The 17,588-nt window shown below is 38.3% G+C and overlaps 1 protein-coding gene across 1 annotated transcript in view; it reads left to right on the plus strand.

The window, feature by feature from the left end:
• Nsun3 (NOP2/Sun RNA methyltransferase 3) overlaps window positions 1-17,588 on the plus strand; it is a 40,779-nt gene that overhangs the window by 9,969 nt on the left and 13,222 nt on the right. The window contains exons 4-5 of the mRNA XM_057765037.1: window positions 4,930-5,084; window positions 6,031-6,152. Of these exons, the coding sequence (XP_057621020.1) occupies window positions 4,930-5,084; window positions 6,031-6,152 (277 nt within the window). The remainder of the gene's footprint in view (window positions 1-4,929; window positions 5,085-6,030; window positions 6,153-17,588) is intronic.

Raw genomic sequence — 17,588 nt, forward strand, 5'->3', positions numbered from 1 at the left:
TGTGTGTGGGAGGTGTATGCAAAAATACACACACACACACACTCATGTACCCAAAGAGGTAAGAAAGGAGCTTTGGATAGCCTGTAACTGGAGATGGAGGCAGCTGTGGCCCACTAGATGTGCACACTCAAACTCTTGTCCTCTAAAAGAGCAGCAAGAACTCTGACCAGCTGAGCCTTTTCTCCAGCCTCTTAATGTTTTAAAGTCTACTTTTTTTACTGTACTGGAGGTTTCAAAACTCTAGCATATTTCCTTCAGATTATGTATGAGTGAGAAGCTTGCTATTATTTATAAAGTTGATGAGTGGCCATGTGGAAGGAGATGCCTGTAGGAAGTGGATGATCTAAACAGCAATTTCTTCAGATCCTCCAAGCTTGCCTGTCTCTTAGAAAGGTATTACTTTCCCCCCAGGACATGCATCTTCTAGCGTGTAGACTGCTAATTTATTTCTTCCTTTGGAAGCATTTTCAAAATGTGAAGCCAGTTGTACTTGGCTGTGGTACAGATATATTAATATTTAAAAGAAAAAAATACACTGTATGTTTGTTTTTAGATTTCCGATAAAATGCTGCACCTGAAGCTTTATGTGTTTGGTATAAGAAATAAAAGTAAATAGTAAGGCTACATTATTATTTTTATAATTTGACTGTGCTTTTGTGAATTCATTTATTATAGGAAGTATTTGTTTTACGCCCACTCTTTCTATGTTACTTGATGATGTTCTTAGTTGACTCTTACGAGCTTATTAATTTTAGGTATAGAATATGTAATACTGTAGGAGATGGGAGAGAAATGCCTGAGTCTAGTTTCATTTTAATAAGTTGCATTTTGCCAGGCGATGGTGGCGCACGCCTTTAATCCCAGCACTCGGGAGGCAGAGGCAGGCGGATCTCTGTGAGTTCGAGACCAGCCTGGTCTACAGAGCTAGTTCCAGGACAGGCTCCAAAGCCACAGAAAAACCCTGTCTCGAAGCAAAAAAAAAAAAAAACAAGTTGCATTTTAATTTTAAGCCACCTCATTCATAGGTTAGAGATACTTTACACATTTGTAGTGATGAGGGTAATTGGCTTGGAAACACAATATATAAACTGATCACATTTAGGACTTTGCAGATAAGGCAAGTCTTCCTCCAGGACAGTGAACTACCACTAGTTTTCCAAATGAAGCAGCTTTTCATCAATAGACTAATGATAATGGTTCCCTCCCAGGCACTGACGTCTTCATGGTGATGTTGAAAACCCAAATTAAGCTAGCCACACTATTCAAATGTGGAATGCAGAAGCAACGCTAGTCAGTGCTTCCATAAGCAAAACTTAAAATGAAGGCCATACTAAATGTGTGATTTATGCACTGAATTTCTTTACCTTGGACATTATTTTAGGCAACGAGGCTGTGGCTTTGGATGACAGAAGGGTTTAGTGTAATTAAAGCATTAGTCTGCTTGTCTGTCCATTGATCCAGAAAGATGTGGTACTTCTTTCACCTGTACCACAGTGATGGACTGGCTTTTTAAAATTATTACTGTTGTCATTAGCACAGATTTGCAGTGTGCTGGCTTTTACTGAAGAAAGAGCAAACACCTATGATCCTAAACAGTAAAAGATGAACTGTTCACAAGGGATGATGTAGCTTAATGGAGTGGCATGGTCAAGCTTCTCCACAAGGACAGAGGGAAATTTTTCTTGCTGTCAATGGTAAGGTTTAGACATCTGGTTAACCTTTGCTGGTAGAAAATATTAGAATGAACCCTTTGTTTAGTTGTATTTTCCCTTTAGCTACTCCCTCATATCTGCTGGAATTTTTTCACATTTCTATTCTTTTTAGTATTGTCTCTTTATTCAGTCTGAGGGCTCAATCATAATATACCTCAAGGTGAATTTGGTTGCTTTGGTTCCGATGTGACCATTGACATCCATGCATCTGAATTTCTGTCTCTTTGTCTAGATTTGGAAAGGGGGTCTCGTGAAGTCTGCTCTACCTCATTGGCATTCTCACTTCCTTCATGAACCCTTGCAACTCATGTGTTTGCTCTTTCTGTGGTAACTCCAAATTCTTATAGGCTTTATTCATCTCTTTCGTTTTCACTTCCTTTTTTTTTCTCCAACAGTATATTTCCAAATACTCTGACTTCGAGGCAACTGGAATTTTGTTGTCAGTGTTTGATCTGTTCTGCTATTTCTGCCTTCTGTTGCATTTAAATATTTGATATTTCTAAAAATCGCTTTAATCTGTCATTTCTCTGAGTTTTCTGAAGCTTACCAAGTTTCCCTAAAAGTGCTACTTTTAGCTCTTTCCATTAGCCAGGGATGGTTTGTTTTATGTCAGTTTCTTATCTTATTTTGTCCATCAGACGTTGTCATGATTCTGTGAATTCTGATGCTTGACTTATAACATAGGTCATGCATAAGCATTAGTTATTTCTCCCAGTCCTTATAATCTAGCTATGTTTTTGCCTGCTCTTTCAGAGTTCTAGGTGGTTTGTGTGAGTCTGTGGACCTTTCTGGTATTTCAGCACTAGATGGCACCCTGAGTCTAGGTTTATCACAGTTCCACTGTTGGGTTTTTTGTTGTTGTTGTAGCTGCTGGTTCAGCTCCCTGATTCCCCAAACCATATTTTGTCATGTGTATTCAGTAGGTATGTAATTTAGAATGAACTAGAGGAGTGCCTAAATGTAGTAGTTTGTCATTACAAACCTTACTCCAAAGCTGGGATAGCCTTAGCTGCAGTCACTGACCTATGGACTGGCAATAGAGCTGTATTTATTTCTGTGCCACAGTTTATTTGGTGGATTAATGTATACTCCCTTATATTTCCTTAAATAAATATCAACAACACCTAGCTATTTATCTGTCTGTCTACGTACCTACCTACCTACCTACCTACCTACTTACCTACTTACCTACCTATACATGTACCTACACATATACTCTTGAAGGGGCACACTTGTAGAGGTCAACTTATGACTCGCAGTAGTCAGTTATCTCCTCTCCTCCTGTGTTCCTGGGGATCAACTTTCAGAAATTAAAGGTCTCCTTTCTCTGTGCTCTATGGCTCAAACTCAGGTTGTCAGGCTTAGTGGCAGATCCTTTACTCACTGACCGTCTCAGTACCCCAGTACCTCCCATTACTTGCCATGAAGTGGACAGCTGCTCCCCCTGATTTGTCTGGAGTCGGGGAAGAAATGGAGTTGGCAGTTCCATGGTAAAAAAACACTGTGCACAGAGTATATTGGCTACTAAGATCATTGTAACAGAGGGACACTAAGACTTACATTGCTATATACTGTCTGTTCCTTGGTGGATTTATGTCTATTTATGGTCCAGAGCATCTATATCCAACCATAAGAGATGCTGGCTAGGTTACAAGTTCAGTTGATGGTGGCATTCAGACAGTTTAGCGGCTCTGTCCATGGACATTAGCCTGAGGACTGGGATTGCTAAGATCTGCCTGGTGTTAGTTGTACTAGCCTGGCACTGGGTCCTTTATCATCACTTTATCACAGTAATAATAACCTCAAATGAATGTGTATTGTATTAAGGAAAAGAAATCATAATCCTGGCCTTGGAGTAGTTTTACCAACAGCGAGCCCAGGTTTGAATTGCTTACTTCTCTTTCCCTGTGTCTTCCATCATCTCTTCTATCTGTAATCTGTTATATAAATCTGAATCTGTGCTTGGCTGACTGCTGTCTTATCTTGTCTGTCCTTGTGTCTGTGTCCATGGCTATATCCCTAAGAAGAAACTTAGCTCTGAATTTATTAGAACAGCATATAAAACATCACATGGGAAGGAATGAAGGATATAGAATTCTTTAACAGGCTTTTTACAAGGGATGAAGCATTCCTGACTCTAACTGACTCCAACCAACTCAGATAACAAACAATGCTACAAACACCATAGCAAACAGACCTATCAACCTATATCCACAACACTTCCGATACTTGGAGTCTCGTTTCTCACTCTGCTTCCCAGGGTTGGTGGAGGAGTGGTGGCAGCACCTGCCTGCCTAACTAAGGAGAACACACAGTCACAGTCTGCAAGTAATAGCCCGGTGTAAGAGCTATGAGATTAGTGGGCACAGGGTTCCACTGTGGCAGGTTATGCTACTGGGTTTCAAGTCAACGTCTGGACTTGATTCCTTTCCTCTTCCCCAAGTAAGAGGAGCCTCTCATCACACTGCCTAGAACTGGAAGGGTATGGACAAGGACACCTCTTTCATTCTTCACTGCAGCTCTTCTTATTCTGTGCTAAGACCAGACACTGCCTCTTACCTCACTCGCCGTGCCCTTAAACCAATGTCTCTGTGGGGAGGCCACCATTTCTTCAGCCACCATCTTGTTCTGAGTTTCTGTCCCATTTAATCATAACAACCATTGCTCAGGTATGATCCCCATCTTACCAATCACCACAAGGTAACAAAGGCTGTCACAGAGTTAAATAACTGTCCTAGGCTCTCAGCTCACAGTTTAAATAAACCCATGTTTTCCTTACCAGTAGCTTATATTCTTATCCATTTTATTTGACACTGTATTACTTTCCTTCATTTAAAATGAATGTGTTGTCCCAGCAAGGAACTTTACACACCTATCAGAATATATTGCCTACTCTCCACAGCTGGTACTTCAGGGTGAAAATTATGCATGGGGTAATGGCTGTGCCGCACCTCTAGGAATCTGTAAATTTCACATCACAAATTAAACTTGATTGAATAAACATAAGCGCTTCTGGGAGGCTGGGAGGCTCTACATGGCAAATATTTAATAAAGTATGTGGTTTTGTTTTTAAAGTTATCATAATGTTTACCTCTGAGCCATATCTCTATATAACATAAAAGGATTGATTTTTCTGAAGTCTATTTGTTAAAAAGTAAAACTTTCCCAGTTCTGTTGCCTCGGACTACTCTGGAACTTTTTAATCTTTTACATTTAGGTTATCTTCTTTGTAACGAATATGATAGTCTGAGAGTGAGATGGCTGAGACAGACATTGGAATCTTTCATCCCACAGCCTTTGATAAATGTAATTAAAGTGTCTGAATCGGATGGCAGAGAAATGGGAGATGCCCAGCCTGAAACGTTTGACAAGGTACTTTTATTGTACTGTGAAAAGCTGACAGACTCCTAGTGATACGGTATTGTGTTGCTCTGTTGTTCTTCGCCTTCTGCTTCCAGATGGTACACTTTCTCAGTGTTCTGGGAGATTTTGATAAACTGGATGCAGAGGCATTTTTCATTTGATGGTTAGTATGGTTCAGTGGAAACAGTGACATTGGGTTTGGGGATTATAGAATGTTTTCTGTTTTCTGGTACCTCAGAGTTACTCTGGAAATGATCAGTTATCATTTCAACCAGTAACAATATTTGTACATTTTATTTTAATTCAGAATATTTCATATCAGAGTAAGATAGATGAAGAAAAGCCATTTCAGTAAATTAAAATTGAATTTTTTTAATTCTTAAAAATAAACACGGGGCCTTGGATTCAGCCCCCAACAATGTATAATTTTACTATGGTTAAAAAAGGAAAAAGAAATAAATACCATGGGTCCAGCAATACAGTTATGTTTTCTGAAGATGACTCACTTTTGTAAGTCTCATTTGTAGTCATCAAGAATATTCAATTAATTCAGCCTGGCGTAATGGTGCATGTCTTTACTCCTGAGACATGGAAAGTAGAGGCAGGTAGATCTCTGAGTTCAAGGCCAACTTGGTTACAGAGTGAGTTCCAGGACAGCCAGGGCTACACAGAGGAACCCTGTCTTGAAAACCCCAAACAAAAAAGAATATTAAATTCAAATACTAGACATCAGTAAACTTATTTCATTAATGCCCCCTCTCTCCGTTGAAACAAACACTAACACTGCCTAGGAAAATGTTTGGTAAACTATCAGAGCCAAGCACATCAAAGGACTTAGCATGTCGTATGTTTGGATCCCTAAGGCAGGGGTTTTATTTACATGCCGATTGTCATGTAGCTGTGCCATATTCCTCATCCTAAGTATGTTCGCACTGTTTGTCTTTGTTTTCTCCAGGTGTTAGTTGATGCTCCATGTTCAAATGACCGAAGCTGGCTGTTCTCATCTGACTCTCAGAAGGCTGCCTATAGGCTCCATCAAAGGAGCAATTTGCCTGTCCTTCAGGTAGAACTCTTGAGGTGAGGACTGTCTATTCAAAAGCTTGTTTGTGTTCCTGTTATACTTTAAACAGCAGCAGCCAAGCATGTCGGGCAGGCGTATGGGAAGCTTTTTTCTTATTGGTGTTTTGATTAATTCCTCGAAAGGTTGCAAGCAAAAAATTCCAGGCCATCTTTCTGCTGTGTTGCTTCTTCCCCTCGATATGTTTTTCAAAACAACATCAGGGATTTTGTTGTAATTCAGTTGTTTTCTGCCGAGGTCTGTACCAGGCGAGGAGCCTATTACCCTGTTTTACCAGGGAAAGCAGTCTGGGACCAGATTCCTATCTTTGTAATTTTCTGAAAAGTGAACTTCATAGGAAAATGGGAGCTGTTGTGACATCTGTCTTCGGCATGTCTTTCTTAGTTTTTCTAAACTGTGAGTAAGCAGTGAAGCTTCCAGAGAATTTTTCTTTTTTCTCCTCATATGAAATATCCTTTACTGGTTTTTATTTTTGCCATTGCCATTACCAGTTTCTTTGAGTTTTCCATTTTATTTAATGCCTTTCTTCCCAGTTCTTCTCAATTTATTGTTTTCTGCTTGCTTCATTTTTACAAACCTTTTCTTATTAAAGTTCTTAAATATCTAATTGTCAATTGACTAGCTTTCAATCTTAATTTTACTCCATCTATTTTTAAAATAAATTAGACAGATTTTGAATTTTTATTTATTATAAGTATCTGGGTGTGTACGTGTATGTGTGTGTGTGTTTGTGTGTGTGTGTATGCAGGCATGCACAATGTGGTGCATGGTACATGTATGGAACTTATGGAAGTCAGTTCTTTCTTTTCTCCATCGATTCCAGGTATTGATTGCGAGTCATCAGGTTTGCATGGCTGTTACCTGCCGAGACACCTCCTGAGATTTGACAGGGTTTTAAGATTCCTTCCTTTGTTTCTCCTTTCTTTCCTTTGTCCTCTTAGTGTTCCTGTCACAGTATTCTGCTGTGTAACCTAGCCCGGCTCCAGCACCTTTCAGCCTTCGTGCATCAGTATTTTTCTAGTGCCCAGGTTATAGGTGTGAGCCACCACGGCCACCTAAAATGTACTTTTAAGTGTATTTATAAGATTTGGAAACACTGATGCTGTAAAAACTGTCAAGTGATGTAAACCTGTTGGCCACACACCCAGTCATATACCATCTTTCTTTACAAAGCTAACTGTTGGGCTTAAATTTTGCTTATATGCCTGTAAACTTTCTGCTTCAGTCTCTGTGTATGCAAGTAAGTATGGATAAAAATACAATAAAAATAGTAGGTGTTATTATGCATGTATGTTCTTGTACTTTTTATTTGTGGAATTTCAGACTATATAGATCTGCTTCTTCCTCAGCGTCTGTGAACTGTCAAGAGGAATAGTCTATTGTATCCTGTTTCTCCTTCAACAACATTTTTGCATGCTGTCCTTTGTCTCAGAGGATGTGCATTTTTCTTGATTATGTTTTTATTTCCTTCCAGAACCTATGGTACCAGCCCATAGTCTTGCACTTTCCTTTGCTGACCACTTGCTCTCTCTTCAAATATTCTCTGTTTTTCACGTTTGTGATTATGTTGTCTTGGTTTTCTTCTTACTTGTGGTTGTACCTTCTCTATATTTTTCTGAGTTCTTACTTAGCTCATCTCAACAAAACTTGTGTTTCTTTAAGTTGCTAATATCATTTTGCTGTATGACGGCTTCAAATGATGTAAAGTGCTGTATTTTAAATATATATCTAAATTGAGATTTCTCCCTAGCCTTGGACTTATGCACTCCTTAACGTACCATGGCTTTCTAGACAAATAAGTCTCAGTTAAGTTAAAACTCAGTAAGTTAAGTTAGTTAAGTTAATGATTTATTAGGTCCACTGCCAAAATCAATAAAAAGTAAAAACAAAGCCTTATCAATCTGCCTGTTTTCTCTCTTAGTAAATGACATTCTGCAATGTCTTTGCCTAAGTCAGAAAGCCGTCCTCAACTACCCCCCTTTTCTCTTATATCCAATCAATCACTAAGACATTTCTGTTGTAATTGTTACATATCTGTCAGCTCCATCCAGCTCCCTCAATTCTTCACAGCCTAACCTAGATCCTCCCAGAATCTATCACTGAAATGACTTCAGCCGGCTTCTGACAGGCCTGCAGTGGTGAGCTCCACCACTTCATTCCACGCGCTGGCCAAGGCAGTTCATCTGAAAGGTCCATCTGAACCCTCATTATCCTGGCAGAGTTTTAGTGCTTCCTCCTTAGCAGGAAAATTTCCAGCTCTTTAGCCTAATAGTCAAGGCCTCTCTTTCACCTGACTCTTACTCCTTTAACCTTCTAAGTCATTCTAACCTTCCCTTCTGACTAACTGTTGTTCTTCAGAATCAGCTTTGCTAACCCTTTATTGAAGCATTAATCAATGATATTCTTTTGACATCCTTACTTTTATTTAAAACGGTGAGCTGGGCAATAGTGACCACATGCTTTTATTCCCAACACTCAGGAGGAAGAGGCAGGTGAATCTCTTGAGTTCGAGGCCAGCCTGATCTCCAGAGTGAGTTTCAGGATAGCCCTAGCTACATAGAGAAACCCTGTCTCAAATCAGACCCTCAAGGGAAAAAAAAAAATAGATGTGTGTGTGTTTGTGTGTGTGTGTTGTCTGTAGTCAGTCTCCACTAGACGCTTGCCTGTGTTATTTCTCTCAGTAAGACTGATAACAAATTATAGTAAGCCCAGGTACAGACCCCTCATATCAAAACTGGACAAGGCAACCCAGTAGGAGGAAAAGGGTCTGAAGCACAGGCAAAAACATCAGAGACTCCCTGTCCCCCACCCCCCACTATTAGGAGTCCCACCAGAACACCAAGCTGTAATGTAATGTATATGCAGACGACCTAGCTTAGATCATACATGGCCTGTGATTATTACTCAGTCTCTGTGAGCACCTATAGCCCTGCTTGGTTGATTCTGTGGATCAGTGAGTAACTGTAATTCTCAATGTAGTGCCAAACAAATAAAGGAGCTCAGTAAATGTTTGTTTGAAAACAATAAATCTCAAAGCCTGAATATTTGGAATACACAGTTATAATTATTCTGGTAAAAGTTAAACTGATCAAAATAAGCTTGTAATCATTGTGCTGCAAGGTAATTAGGCATAACACCAAAGCAATTTTCATAATATATTTTGATTATTAGCTTTTATGTAGACAAAGCATGCTTTTGATTTGACTTTATTTTTTTCCATATACTAAATTTTCTTTAGGATCCAATAGCATTTTTCATCATTCTGAAGATCATAACATACTTCCATTTCTTAGGACATCAGAGCTGAAGCTTGTGTTAGTAGGCACTCCACTCCTCCATCTCCTTATCTCTCTGACAAAACGGTGTATGCTAAAGTAGGTTGACAAGGCACAGAACTGACTGTCGGGCACATTTGGGGTCAGTGTTCACGTCATCATATGTACCTGGGGAAGGCCATCCCTGCAGCTGTCCTGTCCCCTCCTGTGAACAGGGAGCCTGCAAACCTTGCCTCTGATGCGTAGCTGCTGTGCAGGCAGACTGACTAGGAGCAGCTGAAACTGGTATCTGGCCAGGTGATAATGATGAAAAGGGCAGAAAATCAAATACATAAGCTGTAGACACATGAATAAAAAAGGTCTGATTTCCTGATACAGACAAGTCTTGGGGTTAAAAAGATAAAGCATACCAAACAATCTTTTCTTATCTCCCTGTCTTCATTTCAGAGAAGAAAAGGATTATGGTAATTTTTAAAATCAGAGATACCATATCATTTACAAAGAAGTTTCTTTGGCTGGTGTTCTTAATTTTCCTTGCATACTTATTTTTTTCCAGAAAAGGTATAATCATTTTATTCTGTAATATGAGATAAATGGATTTATATGCAATTTACAAGAGAGTAAATCTATGCGTATACGTTTAGCCAAACTGTAAAGAATTGATAGATCCTTGTAAAGAGCAGTTAGGAAAAAAGCAGACGTATATTGCCTGGCCTAATACTAGGGGCAAAAGATGATACTAAAAACGGAGAGAAGCAATGGGTCTAGACCTTTGCCTCAGACTATGAGTCCAGCAGTTATAGGGGCTGAAGCAGGGGAGGATCTCAAGTTCAGGCCGTCCATGATCTTCCCTGATTTTTTTTAATTATTGCTTAGATAGGTAATCTTCATAGGGTTTAAAATTTTAGCTTTTAAAAGTTAATGATCTATAGTCATATATTAATCGTGCACATTTTATGTGGTGCAGAATTGAAAAGTGGTGTTTTGTTTAGTGGAAGGTTTATGTTTATTTCTCAAAATAACTTTTAGTAAATGTGCAAGTTGTTTTGTTTTTTGTTGGTAGGAGTGTCCTGTGGTGCTGAAGTTTAAACCCAGAGTCTTGCACAGGCTAGGCAAACACTCAACTGAACCGAGCTGTCTTTAGCACTTATAGTCTCCTACAAAATCATTAAAAAACAAATCTATGTATAGTATTATATGCTGTCATGACCGTAGTAATTTAACCCACATTTTTTTTTTTTTTAACTCTTGATGGCTAAAAACACTAATAGCACAGTGATGTCAGAGGACAGATCCCCAAAGCTTGTGAGCTGATGGACTCTTGCTTACATGACAATCTCTGTTGAGTCTCTCAAGGATGAACATACACATTATATAAAATTCTATCACACAATAGCCCCTAAGCCAGTCTGTCTCAATCTGTAGGTGATGGTTCCCCTGGCAAACTGCTGTCTCCAGAGCTATTTATGTTATGATTCATAATAATTGCAAAATTATAGTTATGAAGTATAACAATGAAAATAATTTTGTAGTTGGGTCACCACAGCATGAAGGAACTATGTTAAAGGGTTGAAGAATTAAGAAGGTCGAAAACCACTGCCCTAGGCTATTCTTAGAATCCACGACTGAAGAGCAAGAATTAAAGGAATAATTGAACATAACCCAATTTTATTCATAGAATGCTGTTTAAAGTATACCATTATTGTTGCTTCCCAAAATAATCTCTGAGCCACTCACTGCTACTGTGTGCCATGTGTATATATATTACACAGTAGAACTTTGTCACTCCATTTACACGTCAATATATTTAGAAGAATGCAGAGTGGAGAAATATGCCGAAAGTGATAAACACGGCATCTTTTTAGAAAGTGGCTTTGATATTTGTGCAGGAGGAGTTTACATGATTTGGGCTTGGGAAAGTGCTAACTGAGGAGTATGATTTATCACAAAAATATAGGTATCTTATTGCAGTAATGTATCATGTCATCCGTTTCCTGGAAGAAAATCAATCACATATAAAATAGTGACCCCTTCTGGTTTTTTTTTTTCTCATACTTGACAAGTAAAATTGAATTTGAGAACTCATTGAAAGAGGAAGCGTAGATTATTGGGTAATGTTTTGAAAATTTGTATAAATCATCCAGATAACAAGTCTTAAAAAGTGGTACACTGGCAGTAAGAATTGTGTTTTAAAAGAAGCAATAAAAAAAAATCACTGACATTTATTCTCTGATGCTTTTGAGCTGAGCCGGGAGACTCCTAGTGACTTGGAGAATGGGCCCTTATCATTTATCAACATGGTGACTGAAGAAGTCAGTCCGGATATCCAAATAGTAATCATGGCTGCATGGTTACATCGGTATGGGAGGTTTGTTTCACTGTTTCTGCCATGAAGTATTCTTTCTCCTGAGTACCTATCAGTCTGCCTGGTATGTTGTCATCACATGCTTAGTCATACATGTTTGGAATCCGGAAAACAGAAGCAAACTATTCCTGCAAATAATAGTGACACTGTTTCTCTCTCCTCCTGTGTTCTAACCCTCCCTTCTTGTTTTGTTTTTCGTTTTTGTTGTTGTTGTTTAAGTTAGCACTAGAAACCAGAGCTTCCGAGGTTAATCATCTATAATTTGGCAAAATGAACTTTGTTTTTTATGTTTTGTTTTGAGAATTTTTTTTTTTTTTTTTTTTTTTGTACTAAGGATCCGACTCAGGGACCTCTGCCTGCTGGGTCCATGCACTCCTCCTGATTTCTATCCTTAGCTCTTACATTTGTCTTTTTCAATGAAAGTTGTCAGAATTTCTCCATTAAATGTGATTATAGAAAGTAAGTTCAGGAGAAATCAAATTCTATAATTTGTAGCTATTGTGTTCACTCACAACTGAAACCTTCCTGTGGTTTTTAGTCAGTGTCTTTAGTACTATGAAATACAGTCTAAGTATAATAGGATTTTTTCAGTATTTATTAATTTATTGAGCATTTTGTTAAGTATCTGATTTGTGTGGTACTTTGCCAACACTGTAAATAATAAAATATGTTGTTGTAATGCCCTTAGGAAAACATCAGAAGATGTAATAAAGATTATACTAGAGAAAAGAGCTAGAGGGCAAGGAACCCGAGAAAAGCAGTACCCAATGCACACAAATAAATAACTGTACTTTAAAAAAGAAAAATGGGGCTGTATTATTATTGTTAATTTATTCTTTTTCCCTTTTATATATTTTGAGCCACATATGTGCGGCAGGGGGCAGAGGATAAACCCTTTGGGTTCTGGAATTTAGACTTGATGGCTAGTACCTTTACCTAGAGAGCCATCTTACTGTTTTAACACTTGATTTAGTCTTCTGTCAAACTATTTGTTCTTGAGCCAGACTGTATACAACCTAATTTTGTTTTTCTTGCTACGGATCAAATCCAGGACATTACACATGCTAGGCAAGTCTTCTACTACTGGCCCTTACCATCAGGCCTCTACTTAAAAGTTTAACTGTACCTCTGACTAACATTTAATTTAAAAGTCCTACTGTATAACTAAAAGTAACTCATAATTAGGAAACGACTGAAGTAATCTTTTTCAGTAATGTGATTTCATTTTATAAAAATACTGTGTTAATCGTTTGAGAATTGTTTGTATTTTGACCATATTCAACCCCAATTCTCTTCCTTAACTCCTCCCACTCCCTTCCTCTCCTCCCTCCACCTAACGACTTCATGTCTTCTTTCTTCTTCAAAGACATAATGACTTCAGTTTCTGCTTTCCATTTGCATCTGGGCATGAGGCCATCCACTGGAGCTGGATTGACCAACCAGGAGCCACAACCTTAGGAAACCTGACGCTCTCCGCAGAAGCCATTTAACAGGCTGTAGCCCTACCCATGCCTCTTGAGAGTTGGCATAAGTGTGCTCCACAGCATCAGGTTTGAGTATGCTCTAGTGCTACTTGGGGCCGCATAATCTTCCTTGAAATTTCTCTCTATTGGGGAGAACTGTTCCTTCCCCTGACGGATTTGGCTAGATCAGTGCTCCCTGCTAATCACAGGTCCCTGCAAAGCTTCTTCCAGCAGAGTCATGCTATGGCGCTTGACCCCATTCTATTCTTCACTACAGGCACCTGAGTTTACCATGCTGTTGACCTAAATGGATTCACTAAATGCCATCACTAAGCCTTACAGGCTTTTAATTATCTTATAATCTGGCCATTGCAGGAACCAAATGACTTCTTTTTTTAAGAGGAGGTCCTTGTTTTTCTCTAAAGAATTATTCAGGTCAATGTGACTCTGCTCTGTAAAAACATAGGGATTCTCCAACATTGATTCAGGGAACAACTATAAAAGACACAGGGAGTCTGTAACATTGATTCAGGGAAAGTCTATAAAGATGTAGGGGTTCTCCAACATTGATTCAGGGAACATCTATAAAAACATAAGGATTCTATAGCATTGATTCAGGAACCATCTATAAAGACATAGGGTCCTTAAGTACTTATTCAGATAACATCTATAAAGATAGGGATTCTACAGCACTGATTCAAGGAATGTCTATAAAGACATAGGGACTCTACAGCATTAATTTAGGAAACCTCTATAAAGACATGAGGTTCTAGAACACTGATCTGGGGAACATCTATAAAGATATGGGATTCTAGAGCACTGATTCAGGGATCATCTTAAGGGAATAGAGAAGATGATCATTACGGACCCTTAATCTGCACCCAAAATATAGCTAGATGTGATATCTTTAAGAAAAAGCATAGAATTTTATTTAAAACCATTTCTTATTTTAAAATAAGATTTTAAATTGAAGATCATTTCTTATATAAAAATTAGTATTTCAAAATCATTGTTCTCTGTTGACTACTGTGTTTTTCACGAGCCCACATTGAATTGGTTCTGATGGTTTTCTATTGTTTTGTTTTTAAGATTTTATACATGTTTGAGAAGTACTTTGGTCAAACCCACACCTTAGTCTCTCCTGTCCAGCTCTTCCCAGAACTGCGCCCCCATCACCCACACACAAGCACACACAGAACGTAGTTTCTGTTGATTTGCTTAAATAAATACTTTTCAAATGTTCTTTCTTTGTGTTAGTGAGATTACATTTGGTATATCAAAGACCCAATCTTGAAGCTGTGCGGTGGTGGCTCATACCTTTAATCCTAGCACTTGGGAGGCAGAGGCAGGCAGATCTCTGTGAGTTCGAGGCCATCCTGGTCTACAAAGTAAAATCCAGGAAAGCTAGGTCTGTTGCACAGAGAAATTCTGTCTTGAAAATAAAAAAGACCCAATCTTAAAGTTAGGCAGATTTAATGCTATGTTAGCACTCTTTCCTAATTTAGGCAGTATAATCTTAAGTTTATTATATTTAATTATAAACATTGTAAACAGAGAACTTTTAATACTTAACTCCTTCCTCATGCACACATTAATAAAATAATAAAGTAAATTAAATTAGTAAAGTGATTAAACCTGCATTTGCAAAAGATACACGAAACTTGAGATCCTCAAGTGAAAATTGGTGCTAAGTGTGTTAGAGCCAGTCCTTTGTAATCTGCTTCAGAAGTATCTGATGCCGTTTCTTTGTTCTATTAGCACACTGAAAGAAATATCCCTTCCTCAAGGTAAAAACTTCCTTCCAGAAGAGAGATGGTTAATTATCAGTGTTGTTTTGTTTCTTATACTGACAAAAGTCTGGCCACCGGGCATGATGCCTCTGAAAATAGCAAGCTTGGTCATGTTTATTTATCTTGAGTTTACGGAACTTCTTTGATAATAAACAGTATGCTATCTAGAAATTTGATTACATACTGTGAGCACACTGAAGGGTCCCCTCAAGGCTTGTAAAATAATACTTTTAAAACTGATGATAGCACTCGATAGCTATCAACCTAGAAATATCTGTGTTTTGATGTTTATAGTACCTGAACCTTAATTTCAGATCTGCATTTACTTGATAGATTGCACATGGGCTCCAACTTTTCACCTGAATGTTTCTGTGGTTGTAGTGCATAATCACGCAGGGATATTTGATTTGCTCCCTTGCCCAGACTGCTGTGTTCCCGCAGCAACAGTAAACTGATAGAGGAGGGAATGATGAGGAACAGGCAGTGGGGAAGGAAAGAAATGAGAGCCCCCGGAAAGGAGCAGAAGCAGAAAAATTGGAAAGGAATACTAGAAGCTGCAAGTGTGCGAGTGTACCATGAGAGAGACAGACCCTGGATGGAAAGGTAAAGAAATGAAACGTTTTCCCCAACCACCCGCCCCCTTGCCCAGCCCCTGGGAGACAAAGGGTGGATGGATGCATAGGAATTGAACATTTCGGTGGAGATTTGAAGAAGCCTTGAGAGTCAGTTCAGGGATTCTTTTACAGTTTGTCAAGCTATTAAATAGCAATTAAATTGGTTCTGTTATTCCGTCAAATTAGGCTAATATCTTCTTTTAAAAATAGATCTATTTTTAGATCAAATTGTCTTCCCCGCCATTTTTAAATGTATTCTGTTAAAGTTTTTCTTTTCTTAATAAAAAAGGCAAGATCTGAGATAGTATTTAAGATGACTTAATTGTAATTTTGATATCACATACCTCATTTTTAAAGCAATAACAATGTTCTTTTTATTGAGGCCATTTATTTACTAAAAGTTACCAAATAAGGGCGGGAGAGATGGCTCAGTGGTTATGCATGAACACCGCCTTTGCAGCAGTTTCTAGCACCCATGAATTATGGTTTCCATTTCCTAGTAAGCTCAACTCCAGAGTATCTAACATCCTCCTCTGGCCTCCACAGGTACAGCACTTACATGTACAAATCCACAAAAATATACCCACTTAAACACATAATCAAAATAAAGTTTTTGAATACAGTAACAATACCTCTTTACCAGAAGTGAAGCCATGTTGCTTTAAGTACTAGCCCTCCCTTAACTGATTGTTTTCTTACTAAAGGATTTACCTGAAACTTATGTTGGCATGAAGAAAAATATTTTTTCATTCAATTGTTAGAAAAACCTTTTTCATCCAATTGTTAGGAAAAACTTGTATATTTTTTCCCCAAGTGAAGCTTAGGCCTCTATTATATTCATCTCTTCTACAGCATAAAAGTTAGAGGCTGTTTGAAATACTCTTTATTCAGAATGTTTGAATGTTTGCTTAAATTAAATGCATTCTTGTGTTCAATGTTAAATATTTTTTTCATGACCTCCCTCTTAAGGTAACATTCATTTATTCTGCTATAGTTTTTAATTATAAGCTAGCTAAATATAGTGATTCATGCCTGTTATCCCAGTATTCAGGGGGTTTTCATGAATTCTAGAGCAGCCCGGCCACATAACAAGTACCAAACCGCCACAGTTTCATAGTAAGACCCTATCTCAAACAGACACAATAAATACTTGGGCACATGCAGCATGTTTATAACAAAGTAATTATTTTAAAAGAGCTGAAAATTTATTGCCTGGGGAAAAATGTCCTAGGGCATTTCATAGTGAAGTTTTCAGAGACTATGCATACTTTGCCATGGGTTTTGACAGATCAATCAGTATTCATCAACTCTATAAAAGAAGCATGATTTTTGTGGGGGAAACTTACATAAGCCTTAAAACTAAGCGTAGCTTTAGTTCCATGACTTGGTGTTTAATTTCATAATGGTATCTGTCTGACTGCCTGGGCGCAGAGTTGGCTAGAGAGAATCTCCCTAATGCTGCAGGAATGTGGTCTGAGAATTAGATCTCGTTCAGTTCTAAGAGTTGGTTACGTTGACTGGACTTGAGCTAAGCAGGCTGACTGCACATGAGATGGGGAGAACCCACAAGAATGAGAGAAATCGTCTCTATTATCAAAAGCTATGCAGCTCTCTTGTCACTCTTAAGCTTCTAACTTTGATGGCGTTAGAGATCTGTAGGAGCTGTTCGATTCCTCTGTGAGCTAAGTGGTTCAGAATTAGAGAACTCAGATTTTCAGAATTCGAAGTTGAAAAAATACCCTGTGATTCCAAAGGAAGTATGCATAGCCACTCTCTTCTGCATAAAGGTTGAACCAATGGACCTGTAGTGGTTTGTGTATTTTACAGAGTCATGCCAATTAGATAACTCTATCAAGAGACAGAAAATATGAGTTTAAAAAATGGTGATGGCATAGTGAAGGTCATTGGCCATATTAGCTAGGGTTCTC

Source organism: Chionomys nivalis, chromosome 3, assembly GCF_950005125.1.
Source record: "Chionomys nivalis chromosome 3, mChiNiv1.1, whole genome shotgun sequence".
In the NCBI taxonomy this organism is placed as follows: domain Eukaryota; kingdom Metazoa; phylum Chordata; class Mammalia; order Rodentia; family Cricetidae; genus Chionomys; species Chionomys nivalis.